Source organism: Magallana gigas, chromosome 4 (assembly GCF_963853765.1).
Source record: "Magallana gigas chromosome 4, xbMagGiga1.1, whole genome shotgun sequence".
NCBI classification, from domain to species: domain Eukaryota; kingdom Metazoa; phylum Mollusca; class Bivalvia; order Ostreida; family Ostreidae; genus Magallana; species Magallana gigas.
The window spans coordinates 34852984-34873709 of record NC_088856.1 but is presented as its reverse complement, the minus strand read 5'-3'; the positions used below and the strand labels follow the sequence as shown (position 1 = coordinate 34873709).

The window sequence follows — 20726 nt, the reverse complement described above, 5'->3', positions numbered from 1 at the left end:
CAACGCATTGAAATATTTAGCCTCAATTTACTTCACAAAATCGGCACCAATATATTTTGCATGTTTCAAAATTTCCCTTCATACGCGAACTGTTGCACAACAAGCAAATTCATCATAGTCAGATCGACCCTTTTTCGTATAATGTCATGGCTGCTTTAAACAAAGAACCTCGTTTTAGAAGTATGGAATCATTTTACCGGATGCCGAACCCGAAGCTATTAAACTGATTGAAACACGCATTTCCTTTATTATTATTTTCGTAATAACTCAGATTTGAAACAAAATTTCCACTTAATTTTTGCAATTTATATTTTCCTTCCCATAAGGATAATTTATGTTAAACTATGTTGAATTTGCCTCGGTAGTTCTTGAGAAGAAGATTTTTAAAAATGCACCCCCCTTTTTCTACAGTTTCAAGGTTTTCTCCGCTTTGAATACAGATCAAACTTTTATTTCTGCAATTTATATTCGCCCTCCCATAAGGATGATTTGTGCCAAATTTGGTTGAAATTGGATAAGCGGTTTTAGAGAAGAAGTTCAAAATGTAAAAAGTTTACAGACGGACAGACGGACAGACGGACGGACAGACGGACGACGGACAAAATGTGATCAGAATAGCTCACTTGAGCTTTCAGCTCAGGTGAGCTAAAAAACTTGGAATGGCCTTAAGAATAAAAAATGTCCTGACCATCCAACCCTTTTAATTGTTCTACTCGTGGTTCTTTTCTTTACATTTGTATACATGTACATGTACAAATCTATGCATAAAATTCACAACAACCTAAAAAAAAAAATCATTATTAGGCAGTAGAGAAGTCCTCAAATGTAACATGATTTTGGTTGGTACACAATAAGGAATCATAATAAATAATTACACACAATTGTTATGTTCAGAGGTAGCTGCCTTTGTGACTGAATTAAAAAAACCCCAACAATTGCTCATGTACATTAAAGCCAATGTAAACATAGTAATGTAATTGTAATGTTTGATAAATTACTGACAGGAACAAAACCCAAAAGAGTTGTTTGTACAACTACTGTGGAATCATTAGAATTCGTGGTGGCTCAATTTTCGTGGTATTCGTGGGTAGCCCTCCCCAACGAATTTACATCCACAACGAAAACAAATTTAGAAAGAGTTATCTTTGAAACTGAAACTGAAAACCGGTGCATACACGAAATTACATCCCACGAATAAGCAAAAATCCCACAATCCACGAAAATTGGCTCCCACGAATTTAAATGATTCCACAGTATCCTGAAATGAACCATTGTCCAAAAGAAAGAATAAGTGATAGAACAAAACAAATAATTTTGTATAAATACTAGTAATCATTTCTTTACATCCTTTAATTTGCCGAGGATTCAACAAAATTCCCCAAAACCAAAGTACCAAATATGGAAGTATTGAACTTTTCTCATTTCTTAAACAAGGTATATTGAGATTCAGAAATACATTCTATATTTCTAATTTGATCTTTTTTAATTCAAATGATGAATCAGCTTGGACACTGAAACCAACTAAAACTGTCAGTGATACATAATACATGTATTGTATTTAGCTTGCATACCATTGATTTCTGATAAAACATTAGAACTGTTGAAATCTATTTTTAAATACTACAAATGATTTGGATTTCCATGTCATTCTTTCGAAAAATACATGGAAAGAAATCAATATATATAATTCTTTTAGTGCATAAACAACCTTAAATCCATATTCCCTTCCACATTTCGCTACGATTCTTTCTTCTCCACATCAACAGATTGAATGTTAGTGGAAGATTCCAGTGACTCTTTACATTCAGGTACCTTGGAGTTGGAGCCATTCGACATAGTCTCCACCAAAACCGAGTTTTTTTCCACGGTAGAGTTTCTATCCAAGTTCAGATCTGATGGATCATCCACAACACACGGACTCAGTTTATCAGACTTCACCACATCCGTTTCTTCATCAATTTTTCCTACAGGAATAGGAGTCTTTTCTTGAACTACTGCTGTTGAAGGCTGATCCACATTTTCAACTTTCTCCACAATATTAGTTGATATTTCACTGACCGATGCCACAAGATGCTGATCATCCCCCACACTGACATCTTCTGTCTGCACCGTCACTTTCTCACTTCTGACTTCAACTTCCATTTTACAGGTGGGAGTTGGGAGATTATTGTTATTCCTGCTTTCGCAATGAGACATAGTTATAGATCTGTCCTCTGATTTCTCCTCCTTCACTTGTGACTCCTTTGATGTTCTCTCACTCTCACTCACTCTTTCTTTCCTCTCACTGTCTCCAACACCACCACTGCTGCTGTTGCTGCTATCTGCTTGCTTTGGATGAGATTTCTCTGCCTTGCCCCCACTGGATGATGAATGGTTGCTGTGACTGTGTTTCTTTGGGGTAGATTGCTGGTGACCTTTCTCCTTTCCGCTTTCTGGGCTGGAATAAGAAACTGAGAACTTTGTGGGAGTTTTTTCCGCACTTTGCTGCCGATCTGTCTTGGCCATTTTCATGGGCGTCGTTTCCCCTTGACCATGCCCGGATGACATGGGTCTCTTCTGAGGTGTTCTGTCCCTACTCTCTTTCCCTGAGGAACTCGAATGATGTTTTCTTGACTTGTCGCTGTGCTCTCGTTTAGGAGAATCAGAGTGATGCTTGGATGATTTTTCTACAGAATTTTGTCCATGAAGGAGAGATTTTGAAGGACTGGACTTAGAACTTGAGTGTTTATGAACTTTTTCCATGCCCGAATGTTTTGGGTGTTTATCAGAATGAGAGTCTTTTGAATGCTTTTTCTTCACTTCACTGTCTTTGTCTCCTGACTCTTCCCGGGGCCGTTTCAGGGACTTGTCTGAATGACTGGATGAACTAGAATGATGTTTGTAGGATTTCTCTTTGCTTCGGTCACTGGACGAACTACTGTGCCTGTGAGATTTGTCGGAGCCCTTCTCACCAGAACTCTGGTGTTTGTGAGACTCCTTTCTGTCTGGGGTACCAGCTGATGGAACTTTGTCTCCATTATTGGGAGTACCACTTGAGGACACTTTGTCTTTCTTAACTGGGGTACCACTTGAAGAAAATTTGTCTCTCTTATCCAGGGTCCCACTTGAGGACACTTTGTCTCTTTTATCTGGGGTACCACCACTTGAGGATGCTTTGTCTTTCTTATCCTGTACCTCACCTGAGACAACTTTGATTTTTTTGCTGGGAGTAGCAAGAGATGGAACTTTGTCTCTCCTATCTGAAGTACCAGAGGAATGTCCCTTGTCTTTTTTATCTGGAGTTGAGTGATGATGACTCGACTTCTCCTTTTTCTCTACACTATGTGAGGAAGGAACCTTTGGTTTCTTTTCGGGATGGTTTGTAGAATGGATTTTCTCTTCCAAAACTTTCTTAGGTTTCTCTTCCATCTCTTCTGTGGAGACACTAGATTCTAACGGCTTGGCGATGGATTCAACATTGACTCCCTCCCCCTCCTCGGGGATGTCTGGGTAGTAATGGCTGAGACGACAGTGCCAGGCAATGCTGGTGACCGCCGACACGGTCTTGAACTGGTGGATCACGTTACGAGGAATAAAGTAAATATCATTATCTCGCAGCTGTATCCTAGCATAACGGACACCATCTCTGCGTAGCTGGTTTAACTTGGCATCTTCCACCCATGTTACACACTGAAATGTGGAGAAAAATTTATGTACTAGTACATATTTAATGTTGAAATTTCATTTTTGAAAGTTGTATAATTTTACAGGTTTGAAGAGGATGCTAGTCAAAACCATTTAAATTCTAAAAGGGAAGGCAAGTACTGCTGGTATTTCGTATCCTTATTTTTATGCACACATGGCATAAAATTAAAAGTGAGCTTAGATATCATGGCACTTTAAACAAGCATTTTGAAAGCAATGCAAAAGGAGTAGATGCCTCTTACTGGTACCATTATTTAATGTGAGCATATTGCTTACACAAACTTTGCACAGTTATAAAGCGCGAGTTTTTTTTTTAACCTAAATTCATATTTTACCTGTGACAATCTATTGAGTTTCTATTTTACATGTGCCTTTATGCTAAGTTTTTTTAACCTGTGACACTATGACAGTATATCAAAGTCAAATTTGAACTTAAGTTCATATAATATGAAGTGAGTATATATATGTCCAAAGTTTCTATAACAAGTTCTTATTTTACCCGTGACAGTAAACTGAGCTTCTTTTTTTTACCTGTGACAATACACTGTATTTGTTTTATTTTAACCTGTGAAACAGGGGGTTTAGTGTGACTATTTACCACGTTTATATTTTACCTGTGAGACAGGTGGTTCGTGTAGATCTAGCTGTAGCTTGTCCACCAGCTGTACAAAATCTCCTGAGTGGAAGCAGATCACATCTTTCACGGCCCGCGAGTCACTGCTGCAACCACTGCGTCAAAGTAAACACACCACAGTCAGACAAAAAACTACTCATTTCAATTCATTCTTAATAATCAAATATAAATGAATTAAAAAATGTCTGACAGACAAAAACATTTTTAAAATTCTCAATGCTTCATACACATCTTTATTCATTTCTTAACTTAGTCTACATTAACTTGTACATTCTTTAAAATAAAGACTCTTGCATCAACCCATATTGCAATTTTCTTTTGCTCATTATGTGTAAAAACTGATTATATTTTTGAGGATAATAACACATGAAAAAGGCAGGAGTTGTCTCTCTTGTACAGAGACACAAGAGCTTGGTAGACTTACTCTTGCTCCTCCGACTTGACCGCCTTCAGCATGCCGACAGCAGCAGTGGTCATCCGGTCAAAGCCATGACCCACGTGATCAGCATGGCACCGAGTCCGATCCTCCACCAAGTTCTCCCGAGGCTCAGAGGCCCGAGGAAGATAGGAGAGATTCTTCAACTCATTCAGTCCCCTACATAGACACACATATTGATTAGTGACCTTTTAACTAAAAATATCCATATATCTCTAGCGATTTTAATAGGCTGTATGACAAAAAGTTGCGTATTTTGTTAAGATTATTCCTAAACTTGCATATAAACTTGTAGTGACGTACTAGCTAAGAATGCTTGACACGTGTCAGAAAAGTGGGATTGCCATTCCAAAAACAATTAAAGCAAACTTGAATCGATAGATGAGGAAAAATACACATGTACCACAGTTATTGGATGTACATCCTTATATAATGTGGGAAATTCCCTACATTTAATTTCAATTTTTTTTTTAGCAGATGACAATGAGTTTCAGATAGAGAGCATTTCAGCAAGCAATTTTGACGACTGCTTTCACTTAATGGGTCTCTTGTTGAACAAAAATTGGGACAGCTAGGAGCTATAGCAAGCTGGCATTACAAAATGAAATTACACAGTATACCACTCTGCTGATCATTGACAGTAAAACTATATGTAATTCAGATCGAGCCAGTGCTTATACAGTATACATGAGTGATAGTATCAAATATATGATAGTAGTTTTTTCTGATCATTTCAAAGTTGCTTCACTGTCCCATTACAAACGTGATGTGTACATGAACATGATGAACAATATAACTTTTCATGAATAAAAATATTAAGAAATTTTTTTTTTCAAGCTCTGCTATTTCTACATTCTGCCTTCAGAAACTTTCTCTTCAGTTATACATCAGATCATTAACTGCAGACTTGAAAAAATATTTCTTAATGGGATCAATTCAATTTTATCTAATATCTCATTATTCTAATCAAACCGATTTAGACAAAAAAAATCTCATAAAATTATTTTTTCTTCTTCAAAACAAATAATTTTGTTGCGAAAATGTCTTCACTTCCAGTGTTCCACTTATGAACCAATTTTTAAGTGTCGTTGTTAAATATAGAATTAATTTTTGACAGCCTATTAACTTTAACACTTATTTACTAGTACAGCAATTTCTACTTTAAAATACAACCATAAAATTTTCCACTGCAAAAATAGGCTTCACTGTATATACATGTGTGGTCTAAATTCTTAATTGTACATTTATGTGTTTTATAAACTCCCCGATCTTAAGTCACTTATATTAAGTGCTTTCATTGCCATTCAATTTCCTATTTCAAGGATTTCTTTTCTATAATATACATCATTTGACACAATTTTAAATATAGATCTATACATTTTAATGATGCATAAATATGCATAGATGATTAAAAAATATATCATTGACAAAAAAAAATTCAGATTATTTATATAGTCAATATGCATAATAATAATAATGAAATTGGGAACATTCTAGTATTTAACAGCACTGCACTAAAACACATACAGATTAATACAGTACTAAAATGAAATCTATTTAAAGCTCCATTCTCATTTAAACCACACAGGATATGAAGAGGAATGGCAAAATAGAATGTACATGTACTGGCTTACCTTTTCCGTTTATACGGGGACTTTGGGAGGTCTGCCGTGGGGACCATTTGTTCCCCGGGCCTTGCCCACAGAATGGGCCCATCATTGCTCCGGTTTCTGGGCATGTCGGGAACCACCGAGCGAGAACCCCAGGGCATCACCACCTTCAGGAACGGGTTGGCTTCCAGCACATCTAAAAAGGCAGGAAAGAATCCCCCCACCTCCTCATGCACTGTGCCAACCAAACTGATCTGCAGGAGAGGTCCACACCGAAAAGTTCCATTCATGTAAGACTTCACCATTTGTTCCTGATACTTCGTCATTGTCATTGTTTCAATGTCTGACTTGCCCAAAACTCCTGCCTTGACGGTGATTTCCGGATGTTTCTCTGCAAAGTAATCAATGAAATCGGGCATGTCTGTGATTGCGTCGTGCACAATGCCCATCACACAGTGTGCTACCCCCTCACTGCTCTCCCCATACACAAAGTCAAAATAGTCCCTCACAAATTCTTCCATCTCTTCTGGAGACAGTTTAGAGATTTCACTTTGATACACATGAAGAACTAATGCTCCACCATTAGGGTACTGCTCCAAATGCATCAGATGTTTAAATTTCGATTTCACAAGTGGATTATCTACGCAAGTGGAGGACAGATGTTTATCATATGGAACAAACTTTGAATCAATCAATTTTTCAGTGTCTATGCTCTCCTCTTTCCTTTCGGAACCTTTCTCACTGTGCTGCTGTCTGTCTGTTGGTTTGGGGGTTTTAGTTGTGCTCTCTGTTTTAGCTACGTTCTCTGTTGGTTTTGGGGTTTTAGCTGTGTTCTCTTCTTTAGGTACGATCTCTGTTGGTTTGGGGGTTTTAGCTGTGCTTTCTGCAGTCTGAACAGTCTGTACCCCGCGAGACACACGCGAGCCGGTTATCACACTGTGTTTAATGCTATGTCCATTCACACTCACCTTTTCAGGTGTCTGAACACCTGACGTATCATGCCTCCTTGACAAATTCACCTGCACATACTTATTTTCAGTTCGTCTTCTAAGGTTCACTTGCACACCACAGTTGTTGACAATGCGCTTCTTGCTGGAGGAAATCCTTATTGTATTAGTGAACTCGTCCCGACTTAGAATGTAGGTTTTCTGTGGCGAGTCCGTCACGTTACCGAGTACACCTGGACTTTTACCTGGGGACTCCACAGGACTCTGGTTAGTGAGTTCTGCTGGCCCTTGCCTTCTTTCTGTGTGGTGCTTATGTTTGTGATGTCGGTGGTGCTTGGAGTGATGGTGGTGGTGCTTCTTTTCCTTCTTTTCTGGAGTCCCCGATGTTGGCTCTGATTTGATAGGGCTGTCTTTTACATCATTACTCCCAATGTTCACCAAAATATCTTTCTTCCCAGGGGACGATCCTAGGGGAGAAAATAATGTTTATAATTTATTAATGCTTCAAAAATAATTTCTAATCTTATAAAGATATTTTTTTTGCTTATGGTGAAGTTACCTAAATTTCTAATCAAAAAAGAATTGTGAAAATATTAAGTACATGTAGTTGTGGCATAGACAGTTTTAACTCAAAAAAAAAATGGTAGACAAAAAAATGGCTCCAATCAATTGGTATTTATAGAGCATTCAAAAAATAAAGTGTGTTCATCAAACACCTTATTCTAACTTGTAAAGTAACCAATCAAACCATTATAATTGCAAGTAGGCTGACTTTGACATTAATATCTGTTAATGGCTATGGACAAAATGTACAATTACCATGAGTATGAAATCTCTATCTTGAAAAGTTTAACTTTTACATGTTATAGACTAGCTGAATGACAGACTCAGGATCATCAATGTAATTATTCAAACAACTTTCCTCTTTGTGCTTTTTGTCTGTCAGAACAAAATGCTAACATATATCAACATGCTCAAGGAAATCATTATCAGTTCTGCATGTACATAAGGAACAAAGGCCTGGCTCTTCAAGGAAACTTTGAAGACAAACAACATGTCATGTTACGCAACGCAATCAAATAAAACTCTGGTGCAGTATCCTACAGATAATCATTAAATATCTCCCATGATAAACCATTACCATTAATTCAGAAATGGATCTGCTATAGGGCTATTAAGAATACATGTTTCTCATCGACTCTAAATTTACAATCATTTTGACATTTGGAAAAACAAGAGGCCCATGGGCCACATCGCTCACCTGAGGAACAATAGGTATGATAAAATCAGCTTAATGGAGTCATAATACAAACTATCTGGACAATGTACAATAATACATGTAGATCCTGTATAAATAAAATCCATTTCCCCCTGGATATTCTTATGTTTATAATCATTAGTCCCTTTTCTAACAAGATGATTTTATAGTCATTTCATATGTTGAGTATTGCAGTTCTCAAAAAGATCCTTAACAATAGTTTATATATTAGATATAAACGTAAATCAAACTCTGAACCTTCTCGGGAGGCCAAAGAATTGTCCTAGGGCCAAAGTCTTAACAATTATAAAGAAACATCTGGCTGATTAGTTTCTGAGAAGATTTTTTAAAGATTTACCCTATATATTCCTTTGTTAAACTTTGACCCCCCATTGTGGCCCCACCCTACCCCTGGGGATCATGATTTTCACAACTATGAATCTACACTACCTGAGGATGCTTTCACACAAGTCTCAGCTTTCCTGGCTGATTAGTTTCTGAGAAGAAGATTTTTAAAGATTTACTCTGTTTATTCCTATGTAAAACATCGACCTCCGATTGTGGCCCAAACCTACCCCCAGGGTTATGATTTTCACAAATTTGAATCTACACTACCTGAGGATGCTTCCACACAAGTTTCAGCTTTCCTGGCTGATTAGTTTCTGAGAAGAAGATTTTTAAAGATTTACTCTGTTTATTCCTATGTAAAACATCGACCCCCATTGTGGCCCCACCCTACCCCCGGGGGTCATGATTTTCACAACTATGAATCTACACTACCTGATGATGCTTTCACACAAGTCTCAGCTTTCCTGGCTGATTAGTTTCTGAGAAGAAGATTTTTAAAGATTTCTCTATATATTCCTATGTTAAACTTCGATCCCCCATTGTGGCCCCACCCTACCCTGGGGGTCATGATTTTCACAACTTTGAATCTACACTACCTGAGGATCCTTCCACACAAGTGTCAGCTTTCCTGGCCGATTAGTTTCTGAGAAGAAGATTTTTAAAGATTTATTCTATATATATATTCCTATGTAAAACTTCGATCCTTCATTGTGGCCCCACCCTACCTCCGGGGATCATGATTTTCACAAATTTGTATCTACATTACCTGATGATGCTTTCACACAAGTTTCAGCTTTCCTGGCTGATTAGTTTCTGAGGAGAAGATTTTTAAAGATTTACTCTATATATTCATTTGTTAAACTTGTTAAACCAATTGTGGCCCCACCCTCAGGTGAGCTAAAAAGGTTAAGTTTACAATACAATAAGTTGTTTAAGTTGGTTTCTGGAAGAACAGACTTTGAAAATTTTCTTAATATTGACAAATTTTTTACCTTTTTAAGCTTTAGTTTTTAAGATCTATGTACAAACATAGAAATGTGAGCAAATCTCTGTATCTTGCTTATAATTCGAAACTTAACACTCAAATATGGTTGGTAAATAGAAATTGTAAACAATTAAACACAAGAAACATGCACTACATGTATAACAAATAAAGAACACAATTTATTTTTTCGAAATGAATCATATATATACATGTATATACCTACATATTTCCGTCAGCGATATCAAACTCTATTTAAACTGAATAAACTCGAGAAAATGCCGAGCATCTCAACAAAACCTATTGCATTAATCTACATGTACCATTACGCAAAAGATAATGCCGAATTACCGATAGAATGAATTGTATTTCAGTACCCCTACATCCGATTTTGCTTAATTTGCGCAGGTAAACAGGTAACTGTTTGATTTACCGAAGTCTCTGTTCGATTTGATACGTAAAAATCACGAAATACAGACGATAGTTTCCAGGTTACAAAGCATAATGAGAACGAAACGAAAATCAGAACAAGCTAACACCAACGTCATGTGTGAAAACTGTCAACGCATTGAAATATTTAGCCTCAATTTACTTCACAAAATCGGCACCAATATATTTTGTATGTTTCAAAATTTCCCTTCATACGCGAACTGTTGCACAACAAGCAAATTCATCATAGTCAGATCGACCCTTTTTCGTATAATGTCATGGCTACTTTAAACAAAGAAACTCGTTTTAGAAGTATGGAATCATTTTACCGGATGCCGAACCCGAAGCTATTAAACTGATTGAAGCACGCCTTTCCTTTATTATTATTTTCGTAATAACTCAGATTTGAAACAGAATTACCACTTAATTTTTGCAATTTATATTTTCCTTCCCATAAGGATAATTTATGCTGAACTAGGTTGAATTTGCCTCGGTAGTTCTTGAGAAGAAGATTTTTAAAAATGCACCCCCCTTTTTCTACAGTTTCAAGGTTTTCTCCGCTTTGAATACAGATCTAACTTTTATTTCTGCAATTTATATTCGCCCTCCAATAAGGATGCTTTGTGCCAAATTTGGTTGAAATTGGATAAGCGGTTTTAGAGAAGAAGTTCAAAATGTAAAAAGTTTACAGACGGACAGACGGACAGACGGACAGACAGACGGACGGACAGACGGACGACGGACAAAATGTGATCAGAATAGCTCACTTGAGCTTTCAGCTCAGGTGAGCTAAAAACCATGTAGCAATAGTCATAGCTCTTCAAACAATTAGAGGTATCTTCCCATGGAAAGGATTATAATCTGATGTTTGGTATATATATTCTTTTCTTCAAAGGATGAGTATTTAGAGCCGATTAAGATAAATCCATGGACAATTTCACAATCAAATAACCATATAGGCATATATAATAACCAAAAGAAATCCAATACTAAAAGCTAAGATTAGAAAACAAGATCAAATGGATTTACAATAAACTTGTTATTTTTTTTTTACAAGTTGCATGTTTTTGGTGTCAAAACTATCAAGATAATATATGTGACAAATATGTCTCCAAATTCAATCAAGGTATACCGTAGCCAAGGTTTTTCAGTCCACTCTGAACCTCATACACCCTTGGTAGATCTCAATATGAAACTCAGTGATATGTTGTTCTATGATTGGCTGCAGTTTTGAGTCACTGATCATAATCTTTTAAATGCGAACATGGAAGCATGTTAAGTCTGTAGTTGAAACAGAGACATATGATTTCTTGTGAACATTCAGTGCACAGGCACCTGAAGTTATAAATTTTTGTCATAATTTTATCTTACTAAGGCCAAAAAAAAAAATATGTGTGTTTCCGGTTTCCCGACCGACCATATTTTTTATGCGCCGACCCTAACACTTTTTATTCCAAATCCAGATTACCAACTGTAATTGGTTTAAACAATAGAGTCTTTACAAATCAGAGTTTAAAAAACGCTTGTAACAATTCAATAGAAAACACCACTTATCAAAGCATTTTAAAGATTTCAAAGTGCAGATTGACAGCATGGATGAAAGTTATCCTTAGTTGTTTTAGTTAAATTATCAATGCAATAAATAGTTTTTATAAGGCAGTGATGTGTTATAAACTAATATAAAGGTGTACATGAAAAAAGCAGAGGCAAAATTTTTATTATAATTCTGGGTTTCACTGTGGAGACTGCAGACATCGTAAGTCTTTGAATAGACCTAACAATCATTCACATTATAAATATGATTTCAAAATGCTGCATTTCAGTTGCAAATGAAATTTTCAAAATTAGTCTTAAACCATTAATGATGTATTCATTTTTTTTTTAAAAATGATTGAAAAGATTTAATTCTAAGGCTCTCGTCTGATCAACCAGAATTTCCTCTGTTTCTGAATTAAACACCTACAGTTAAAAATGTACGTTATTAATGTCTACTAGCTGTTATAATGTCAGTTGACCAGGAAAATAGAACTAATAACTACTATATTATATATTTGTGGTAATGAGTATTATACTCAGTTAATCTATAGTGCTGTCATATCTATATTTTTTATTTACATGAAAATAAAATCTTCGTCCTACATTCTAAAATAATCATAGATTTAAGAAAGCTTTAATAGACCCCTTCACGATAACTGCGGTAATGCTCTCTTGCAGGGCACAATGATATACTTTGCCGAATTTTCAGTAGGTACATAATTAAATGACGTAAATGAAACATTTGACTTTACGTCATATTTTCTCAAACTATGTCAATTTGCCCTGCAAAAGAGCAGTACCGCATTTACCGTGAAGGGGTTAATTCTGTAACAGTTGTCACTATTCACAATTGCTCCACCTGTAAATTATATTTTCTTAATGTATAGAAATATCATATGCTAGGAAAGGGGAAAACTGAAAAGCTCATTAAAAAAAAAACAAAAAAAAACGACCTACCTACCCTATTTTAAAATCTGATGAAATAGGTAACACACATATTTTTTTTTTGCCTTAATAAAAATCATCCCTCATTCTGCATCTACTGCCTTAGAGATGCAATAAATGACTAAAGGGTCAAAATATATTTTTCATCTTTTTTATGTATAAAAAAGTTCACTTGTTTATTTTAAATGATTGAACAAAATTGGAATGATGACAACTTAAAAGTCAAGTTACAAGAGATAAGAATTTTTATGCAAACATATTTGTTTACAAATAATGTAAAGTAAAGAAATTACAATATCTTGGACAAAATGACTCATGGCAATTAAGATAAACTGATTCTATGTGTTCAAAAAATTATATTATCGACAAAAGAAAGCAACATTTAATTGAAACTTTTACCAAAACAACATGCACATACGTAAATAACAAGACAAGCTTTTTTTTTTTTTTAACAAAAATAAGAATTCCATACTCTTTATCTTGTTTGTAACTCAATAATTGACTCTCTAATTTTGACAAAGATTAAAAATGGCCATATTAACCATTTTTAACATTAAAAACGGAAAAATAAAATATGAAAATTCTCAGCTCAAATCTTGTCTAGGTCCTTTTAATTATAGACTTTGAAAATTGACTGTTTAATCCTAAAAAGATTTGTCTACCTCTCGCTGCACTCGGTATAAATCCCATTATTTCATTGGATGAAATATTTTAATATATTGTATTTAATTGAAATATGATGGTTTTCAAAGATATTAAGATTATGCCAGCCCACCTATCTCCTAAGGCTAAAGAGAACACACAAATACCTACCTTTTGGAGAAACAACTGAAGCACCATTCACTGAAGGTTTCATTTTGGTCTTTGGAGGGGATGGGGAGACACCAGCTTCTGATTCACTTGTTGATGAAAACCTTCCTTCACGACAAACATAATCATCTAGATACCCAGAGTTAGACAGCCTCCTGTAGTCATGCTGAATGCGTTTTCTCTTATTGGACTCAGGACTGACACATGGATCCGGAATATTAGCTCCTTGTTGCGATACTGTTAAATGCAGTCTTTTATTTTCGGGGGACGAACTAGACTCATCAAAGGAGCTCAATTTGCTGTTGTTGTCCGATGAAACATGCACAGGGTCAACAGCATGGGAAACATGGAGCCCAGGTAGGTTACGAAATAAAAATGGATCTTTCTTACTCTTCCCGTTTGTGTCAGCTTTGTCTTCAACTCGTACAGATACTTGTGGTTTTGTTGCGTCTGTCTTTGACTGATTTTGCAAAATTTCGAATATGTTATTTCCCACAGAACAACTCGCATCGTTGCGGTCTGCCGTTTCTTCGTCGGCCATTTTGTTTGTCAAATTCCCGGATGTAAACAGAAGACCCGAACATGATTTTGTTTTCTTATTGCTCATTCGTTGAATTAAGAATCCTGCATTTCCGGTCCTCCAATTTATCCAATCAAAATTCATTTGACAAAATCCGTAATAAACCCTTGAAGTAAGCGTGCATCTTCCCGCAATTTGTGAAATCCCAAACTTGGAAAGTTCTGAACTGTTGGCAGAAGAAGAAAGTAGTGAGTAATGTCTGCAGATACAGCCTCACCCGCAAAGCGGGCTAAGGTATCCAATCCAGATTCTTCGTTTGAAGGGGATCAAAGCCAAGATTTTGATTCTGCCACACAAAAGGCTTTGGAAGACATTGATGCTTGTCAAAATGAAATTGATGCTTTGAATGAGAAAGCCAGTGAAGAAATCCTTAAAGTTGAACAGAAGTACAACAAATTGAGGAAACCACATTATGAAAAGCGCAATGATATGATCAAGAACATTTCCAATTTTTGGATAACTGCAGTATCCTTTCAGTTTGTGACTCTTAACAGAAAATGTTGCAGGTTTCAGATGCTGTGCATGGTGGGGTTTTTTTAAATTGTTATGTTGTCCAGTCTTTTTTCAGATTGTTGGAATTATTTTCTGATGTCTTTATTTTAGTTTAACTTTGAGTAGAATTGTTCACAAACTCTTGCGGTTTGAAAAGCTAGTATTAGTACCTTAAACTAGAGATTCAGGGGGTCAAAGTTCTAAAATTGGTTCTGGTCCATCATTGTATCTCGCATCCCATTACATCTGGTGCCTTGTCAATCCCTGGAACTGACAGGTTAACTCCTGCAAGGGAAGAGCCTGTGGTGATATTCGAAAGCTAAGATAATTGATGGAGGGGAGGAATGTGACGGTCAAACAAGTACAATAATGGCCAGCACCAAATAGCTCAGTTTATAGTAGAGAACCTGACTAGAGATTTAGGGGGCCTTGGTTTAAATCCTTGTCTGGTCCATCATTATTTATTCCATCCTGTTATGAATATTTTTCGTGTCCATTTTAATATCCATTTTTTTGGTGATGTTTAACTATGTGACAAAGAGAGATAAAAAAATTTTTTGCATTGTCTTGTCAGGTCCAATGATGTAGCTTTGTCAGGTCCAATGATGTACTGAAGCTACAATTGTGATATGACCAAATGTCTCATTAAAATGATGTGAAAACTTTGTCATGCCCCCTGTTTGTGTGTTCCTGTTATTTTGATTTACCAAACTTTATTTGAAGACTTTGTAAACACAACTTTGTACAGGTAAATGGAACAAACCTGAATGTACATGCGTAACAATGCTAGTGCATCAGATGACCTTCTCCGATATCCATTTTGATCGTATCTACATGTTTTGAGTTTGAACTATTTCTTAACAATAACAAGTTTATGAATCATCCTCAAATCTCAGCAATTCTAGATGATGAAGAGGAAGAGTGCCTGCACTATTTGACTACGGTAAGAATAAAAGTTGGACAGGAATGTTCATATGTATTATCTGAATCGATTATACATGATATTATAAATGATTCAGAATTTTGGAGGTTTACCCTATATCTATTATAACTTGCAGATGTATATTCTGTAAATTAATATATGTATGGTTGGAAAGGTATGCTTTAATAAAAGATCTTGCTGTTATTCTGAAAAGTTTACATTATATCAAGGTCATATTGTATCAGTTTTCTTGCTCTCTGTCTAAATGTTAAAATAATTTTCAATATACATTGTAGGTGAATGTTGAAGAATTTGATGACATTAAATCTGGGTACAGAATTGGTTTTACTTTCTCCAAGAACCCATACTTTAGCAATGATGTCATCTCCAAAGAGTTTCACCTTGCAAATACAGGTAACATTATTTTTTCAACTAGTTTTGAAATTTCATTTTAAACATTGCTGAAGAACCCACCATCCTTGTAATCACAATTTAAACCATTTGAAACATTAGAACATTATGATTATTATGACAGTACCTTGAATCAGGTCATATTGTTGTTCTTACTACTAGTCTGAATTGGAAAATAAACCAGAAACTCTAAATTTGGATATTTTGTACAAAATGGAAGTAGGTGATTGGTTGAATTAATAAGTGTAGTAAAAATTGGGTCATATTGAATGAAAAATATATACTTACTAATAGTATGCCTTTTGAAAAAAAATTTCAAAGCTAATCCATAATCCTGATTTGAAAGTTATCAAAATATGTATGGGACTAAACCATAATTTTTGCAGGTGATCCTGAGTCTAATGCCACAGAAATCAAGTGGAAAGATGGTATGGACTTAACTAAGAGAGCACAGCAGCAAGCCAACCGGAAACGCCGCCATGGAAACGGACGGACCTTCTTCACGTGGTTCAATGATGTCAGCGATCCATCTGCTGATGACATAGCTGAGGTTTGTAGGACATGAAGGTCAAGGTTCAAAGTTAGGGTTAAATTTCATATTAATAATAAAATTGATTTTCTAGTTTGTGTTGTATACTTTCTATGCTATGGTTAAACAGTAAGGGTTTTATTGGGTTCTTGTTTTCCAATATCACTTTGATTTGTTTTATATTTGCATTACCGGTCTACACAGGAAAGCAAGGTACCATATATGGTACTTTAGTTGCAACATATTTTAATTTTTGCTTGCGTCTATTTACAGCACAACATTCTTATATATATACCGGTAGTAGTCACTGTTCTTAGATTATTTCATTTTATAACAAAAAAGAAAATAGACCTTACCAAAACAAACAATTTTCTGAACCAAACTGAACTGAAAGATGCGTGATACCTGGTAGATACATGTAGATATTATTATTATGACTCCTATTTGATTTCCAAATGATATTGATCTCCTTTTAAACAGGTAATCAAAGACGACATGTGGCCCAACCCCTTGCAGTATTATCTTGCCCCTGAATCATTCGTAGATGAAAATGGAGTGAGGTATTTGTTGCTTGTAGTTTTTGGAATATTTTACTAATGCAACAAAGTTAGTTTTTATGTGTTTTATCAGGTAAATCATCCTATCATAAAGTGCATTTATTTCAGCTTTTATATTGTAAAAAGTAACATTGGGGATACTGATGATCTATATTTTCTTCCTATAATTATCATTATATTTGATATTAATGTAAAAATTCACTCATTTAGACTTGCTGTATCTAGTTTGTAAAATTATCTCCTGTTATGTATAAGTGATGAAGATGATGATGAAGAAGACTTGGATGATTCTGTGGTTGTACTGGATGAAGACGATGATGAAGATGGTAAATTTCTATAACTATTAATCAAACACATGAACCAAATGCATAGACTGTAAACGAAATTCAATAGACCTACAATTTCTTGTTGTATTTTGCATGAGAGTGATTTCCCTTATATTTGAGTTGCAAATGTATATTTACATGTAGATAAACATATCTCACAAATCTACAAATCAGAAGCACTTTTTTGATCTGGTGGAAATTTCCTGTCAGTATTGTTAATATTTTTTGGACGAGTTACCATTTGAATTTTTGACTAAATGTGTGTATAGTGCAAGAATTCAATACCTTTGTTCAAGTACATGTATATTGAATTAGTTTGTAACTACTACAGTGTACATCACAGGTACATGTCCATGTATGGAGTATGAAGGTTCTAAAGTTTCTAATCTGTGTTTGTAGGTGAGGAAGTGTATGAAGTAGAAGATGAAGAGGAGGAGGAATTTGAGACGGTGGACTTTGTTGGGGGTGAAGAGGACGATGATGATGGTAAGAGCGAAGAGCATTGTAAAAGCACCAGTCAAAGAAAGGTTCAGATATGGTATATTTTTTAGAAAATAACTTGATAAATTACTGTGGAATCATTAGATTTCGTGGTGGCTCAATTTTCGTGGAATTGGTGGCTACCTCTCATCCACGAAATTACACCCCCATGAACTAATCAACTAGGGCTATAAAGTCGTAATCTTTTTGTATGTATACGAAAATACACGAAATTACGTCCCCTCGAACCTGTAAAATTTAAGCAATCCATGAAAATTGGCCCCCACGAAATTTAATGATTCCACAGTATGGTGTATCAACAGGCCTTTTCATACTCCAAAATTGCTGGGTGGGAAGATTAAAAAACAAATTAAAATAGGAATTTATTTTTTCTTGTAGTTTATTTTGCCATACTGTACGTGGGTTTGCAAATGTTCAATTGTTGAGAAGAACTTGTCCTGCTTAGTAATATTGTTCCTGAATTCAAGCTATCTTTTTATTTTCTCAGATGGTGTTGAGGTGATTGAAGATGGAGATGATGATGAAGAGGCAGCTGATGAAGGAGAGGAGGAACCTACAAAAGCCAAGACAGCAGTGAACGGGTCAAGCGAAGCTCCAGTGGTCGTAAACGGATCAAAGGAGGGGGGAGGGGGAGAGTGAAGGGAACTATTAATTGTAACACATTTATATATATTCATACATCAGCTGAAATTTTTAACTGTTAGAACACACTGTTCTATTATTTATTGTTGTTTGTTTGATCTTGTGTTCAGTTGGACAGCCCATTTGCATCGTTAAATAAGGCAATTATTTGCACTTGTTTGTCTCATTACTTATGTGGTATACACAAAAATACACATAAAAGTTGTTTTGTATGTTTCATTGAACCTATTCTATATAGTATAAAGCTTTGAAATATTTTGAATTCGGTGCCAGTAGATATGTTTCGGGTTGGACATCATGATGTCATATAATCTGCAATTAAGAGGGCTGGATGGTTATGGCCATTTGTAGACAAAATTGATCTCCTAATAAAGAAGAGTTCTGTGTGAAAAATTAGAAAAATATTCATATTTTAAGTTTTAACTTATGAATTTTTCTTTACAAAGTTATAGTTTATAGCTTTAAAAATCATCTCTAGAAATCTAAAGTCGATCTGAGGGCTAATACGTGGACCACCCAGCCTTCTTAATGTAAGGTGGTGTTCTCCAGTTAAAAAAAACCATCATTGTTTTATGTAGCATAAGTATATTTTGTTCTCATTTTAACTATTTACATGTACATGTATGTCCCAGAAATGAAATAGTTGGTGTGCATTTTTCAATTAGTCTGTCTCTATTTCTGTCAGATTTACCATCAGAATATTTTTTTTAATGTGAAGCCAACTTCATTTTGGTCCCTTAAAGGAATGGGTTTAAACTTTGTTGCCATTGGGAAGATTTCTTAAACACACCAAGTTCATAGTCTGATACCTCATTGTTTTCTGTTGGAGCAAATAAGAAAGGTAGCTTTTAAATGTAAAGACATGCTTTAAATGCACATAAAAGATGCTTCAAACAAAACTCATTGTAAATCATACATGGGTTGAGGAAGATATTTTGATTATTTTGGATTAAAACAATTAATATAAACATCAGAGTTTCTTTGGTGTTCAAATATATATTATTTCTATGAATCAAGTTTTAGCACACAGTTTCTGTCATTATTACAAAGTCTTGCAAAATTCTCAGACATACCTGGTACTTATCAAAATTTATTCATTACAACTACTTCTCCTGAATTTAAAGCTGAATTTGATTGCTCTCTAACAAAAAAATGATTGTAGCAAGTGCCTCTAATTCTGACTGACCATTCAACACGATGCAAGTATGAGGTATTTCCAAGAATCACTGTTGTAGCCCATACTTTATTTATCAGACTATTTCAAAAGTGTAAAACCACACAGTCATGCCAATTGTTAACCGTTTCATTTTGTGTAAATTAATGATAAAATGTTTGAAATTGTACCATAAACATGCCAGGATCTCTGATTTGCTACTTGAATAAAGTCTGTCCCAAGATATTAAAATTGATGAAAGGGAAATTATCCAAGATGCATGTACATGTATCTTCATCGACACATTACCATTTCTCACTCGGAAAAAAAACCAAGAACAAATACCGATTTCTTACAGAGATTTATAATGGAAAGTGTTTACCTGGTATATCTTTCCGCCATTTTGAAGTTACTTGGAATACCTTGCACAATTTCTCATTATTATCATCTGAGTACATTTATCTTTTTGCAAAGGAAATTCCCGTAGCCTTTTTGTTTTAAGCCTTGTATTGAAACCTGACAAGCTACAGGGGGTGTTTCAAAGGGGAAATCTTGGGAGTTTTTCATGCTATTGAATGCACATTGTTAGAACCCAGATGTATTTATAAATATAGAATAATCTAAGGAAATTGTGCAGCAAAAATATTTTGGGACAGACAATAGGTTTATGTATTAAAAGCATTAAAATTCTTCTGAGTTTTTGAACTACAGCATTGTCATTATGTTTCCTGTGAGAATTGAGAAATTTAAGTAATAATAGTACATGTAAAACCATATTAATGATGAAGATAAAATATATTGATAGAAATTTATGTCTTTGTTTTATTTTGAACCTGCCACAACCTCGATCAATAGAAAGGGAGTTTATATTGTTTACAAATGTCTCAAAATCCTTATAAATTTGTATATGAAGAGGGTTCATATTTACATCAACAGGTTATCTTCTCCATTAATTAAACCAGTTAATGACTCCTAAAAAGCATATTGCTCTTTC

At 35.1% G+C, this 20726-nt stretch overlaps 2 protein-coding genes across 2 annotated transcripts; one reads left to right on the top strand and one right to left on the bottom strand.

Annotated features, from left to right (window-relative positions):
* Positions 1–684: 684 nt before the first annotated feature.
* On the bottom strand, positions 685–14183 carry LOC105322359 (serine/arginine repetitive matrix protein 2). The gene is made up of 5 exons (XM_011421011.4): positions 13623–14183; positions 6389–7778; positions 4743–4913; positions 4299–4413; positions 685–3669 (listed from the first exon to the last, which is right to left on the bottom strand). The coding sequence occupies exons 1-5, from the start codon at positions 14158–14160 to the stop codon at positions 1738–1740; spliced, it is 4146 nt and encodes a 1381-aa protein (XP_011419313.4). The 5' UTR covers positions 14161–14183; the 3' UTR covers positions 685–1737.
* Positions 14184–14281: 98 nt separating this feature from the next.
* Positions 14282–20540, top strand: LOC105322360 (protein SET). Its single transcript, XM_011421012.4, has 8 exons — positions 14282–14664; positions 15563–15634; positions 15910–16027; positions 16411–16574; positions 17034–17113; positions 17366–17436; positions 17836–17922; positions 18425–20540. The coding sequence occupies exons 1-8, from the start codon at positions 14395–14397 to the stop codon at positions 18574–18576; spliced, it is 1014 nt and encodes a 337-aa protein (XP_011419314.2). The 5' UTR covers positions 14282–14394; the 3' UTR covers positions 18577–20540.
* The last annotated feature ends 186 nt before the right edge of the window (positions 20541–20726 follow it).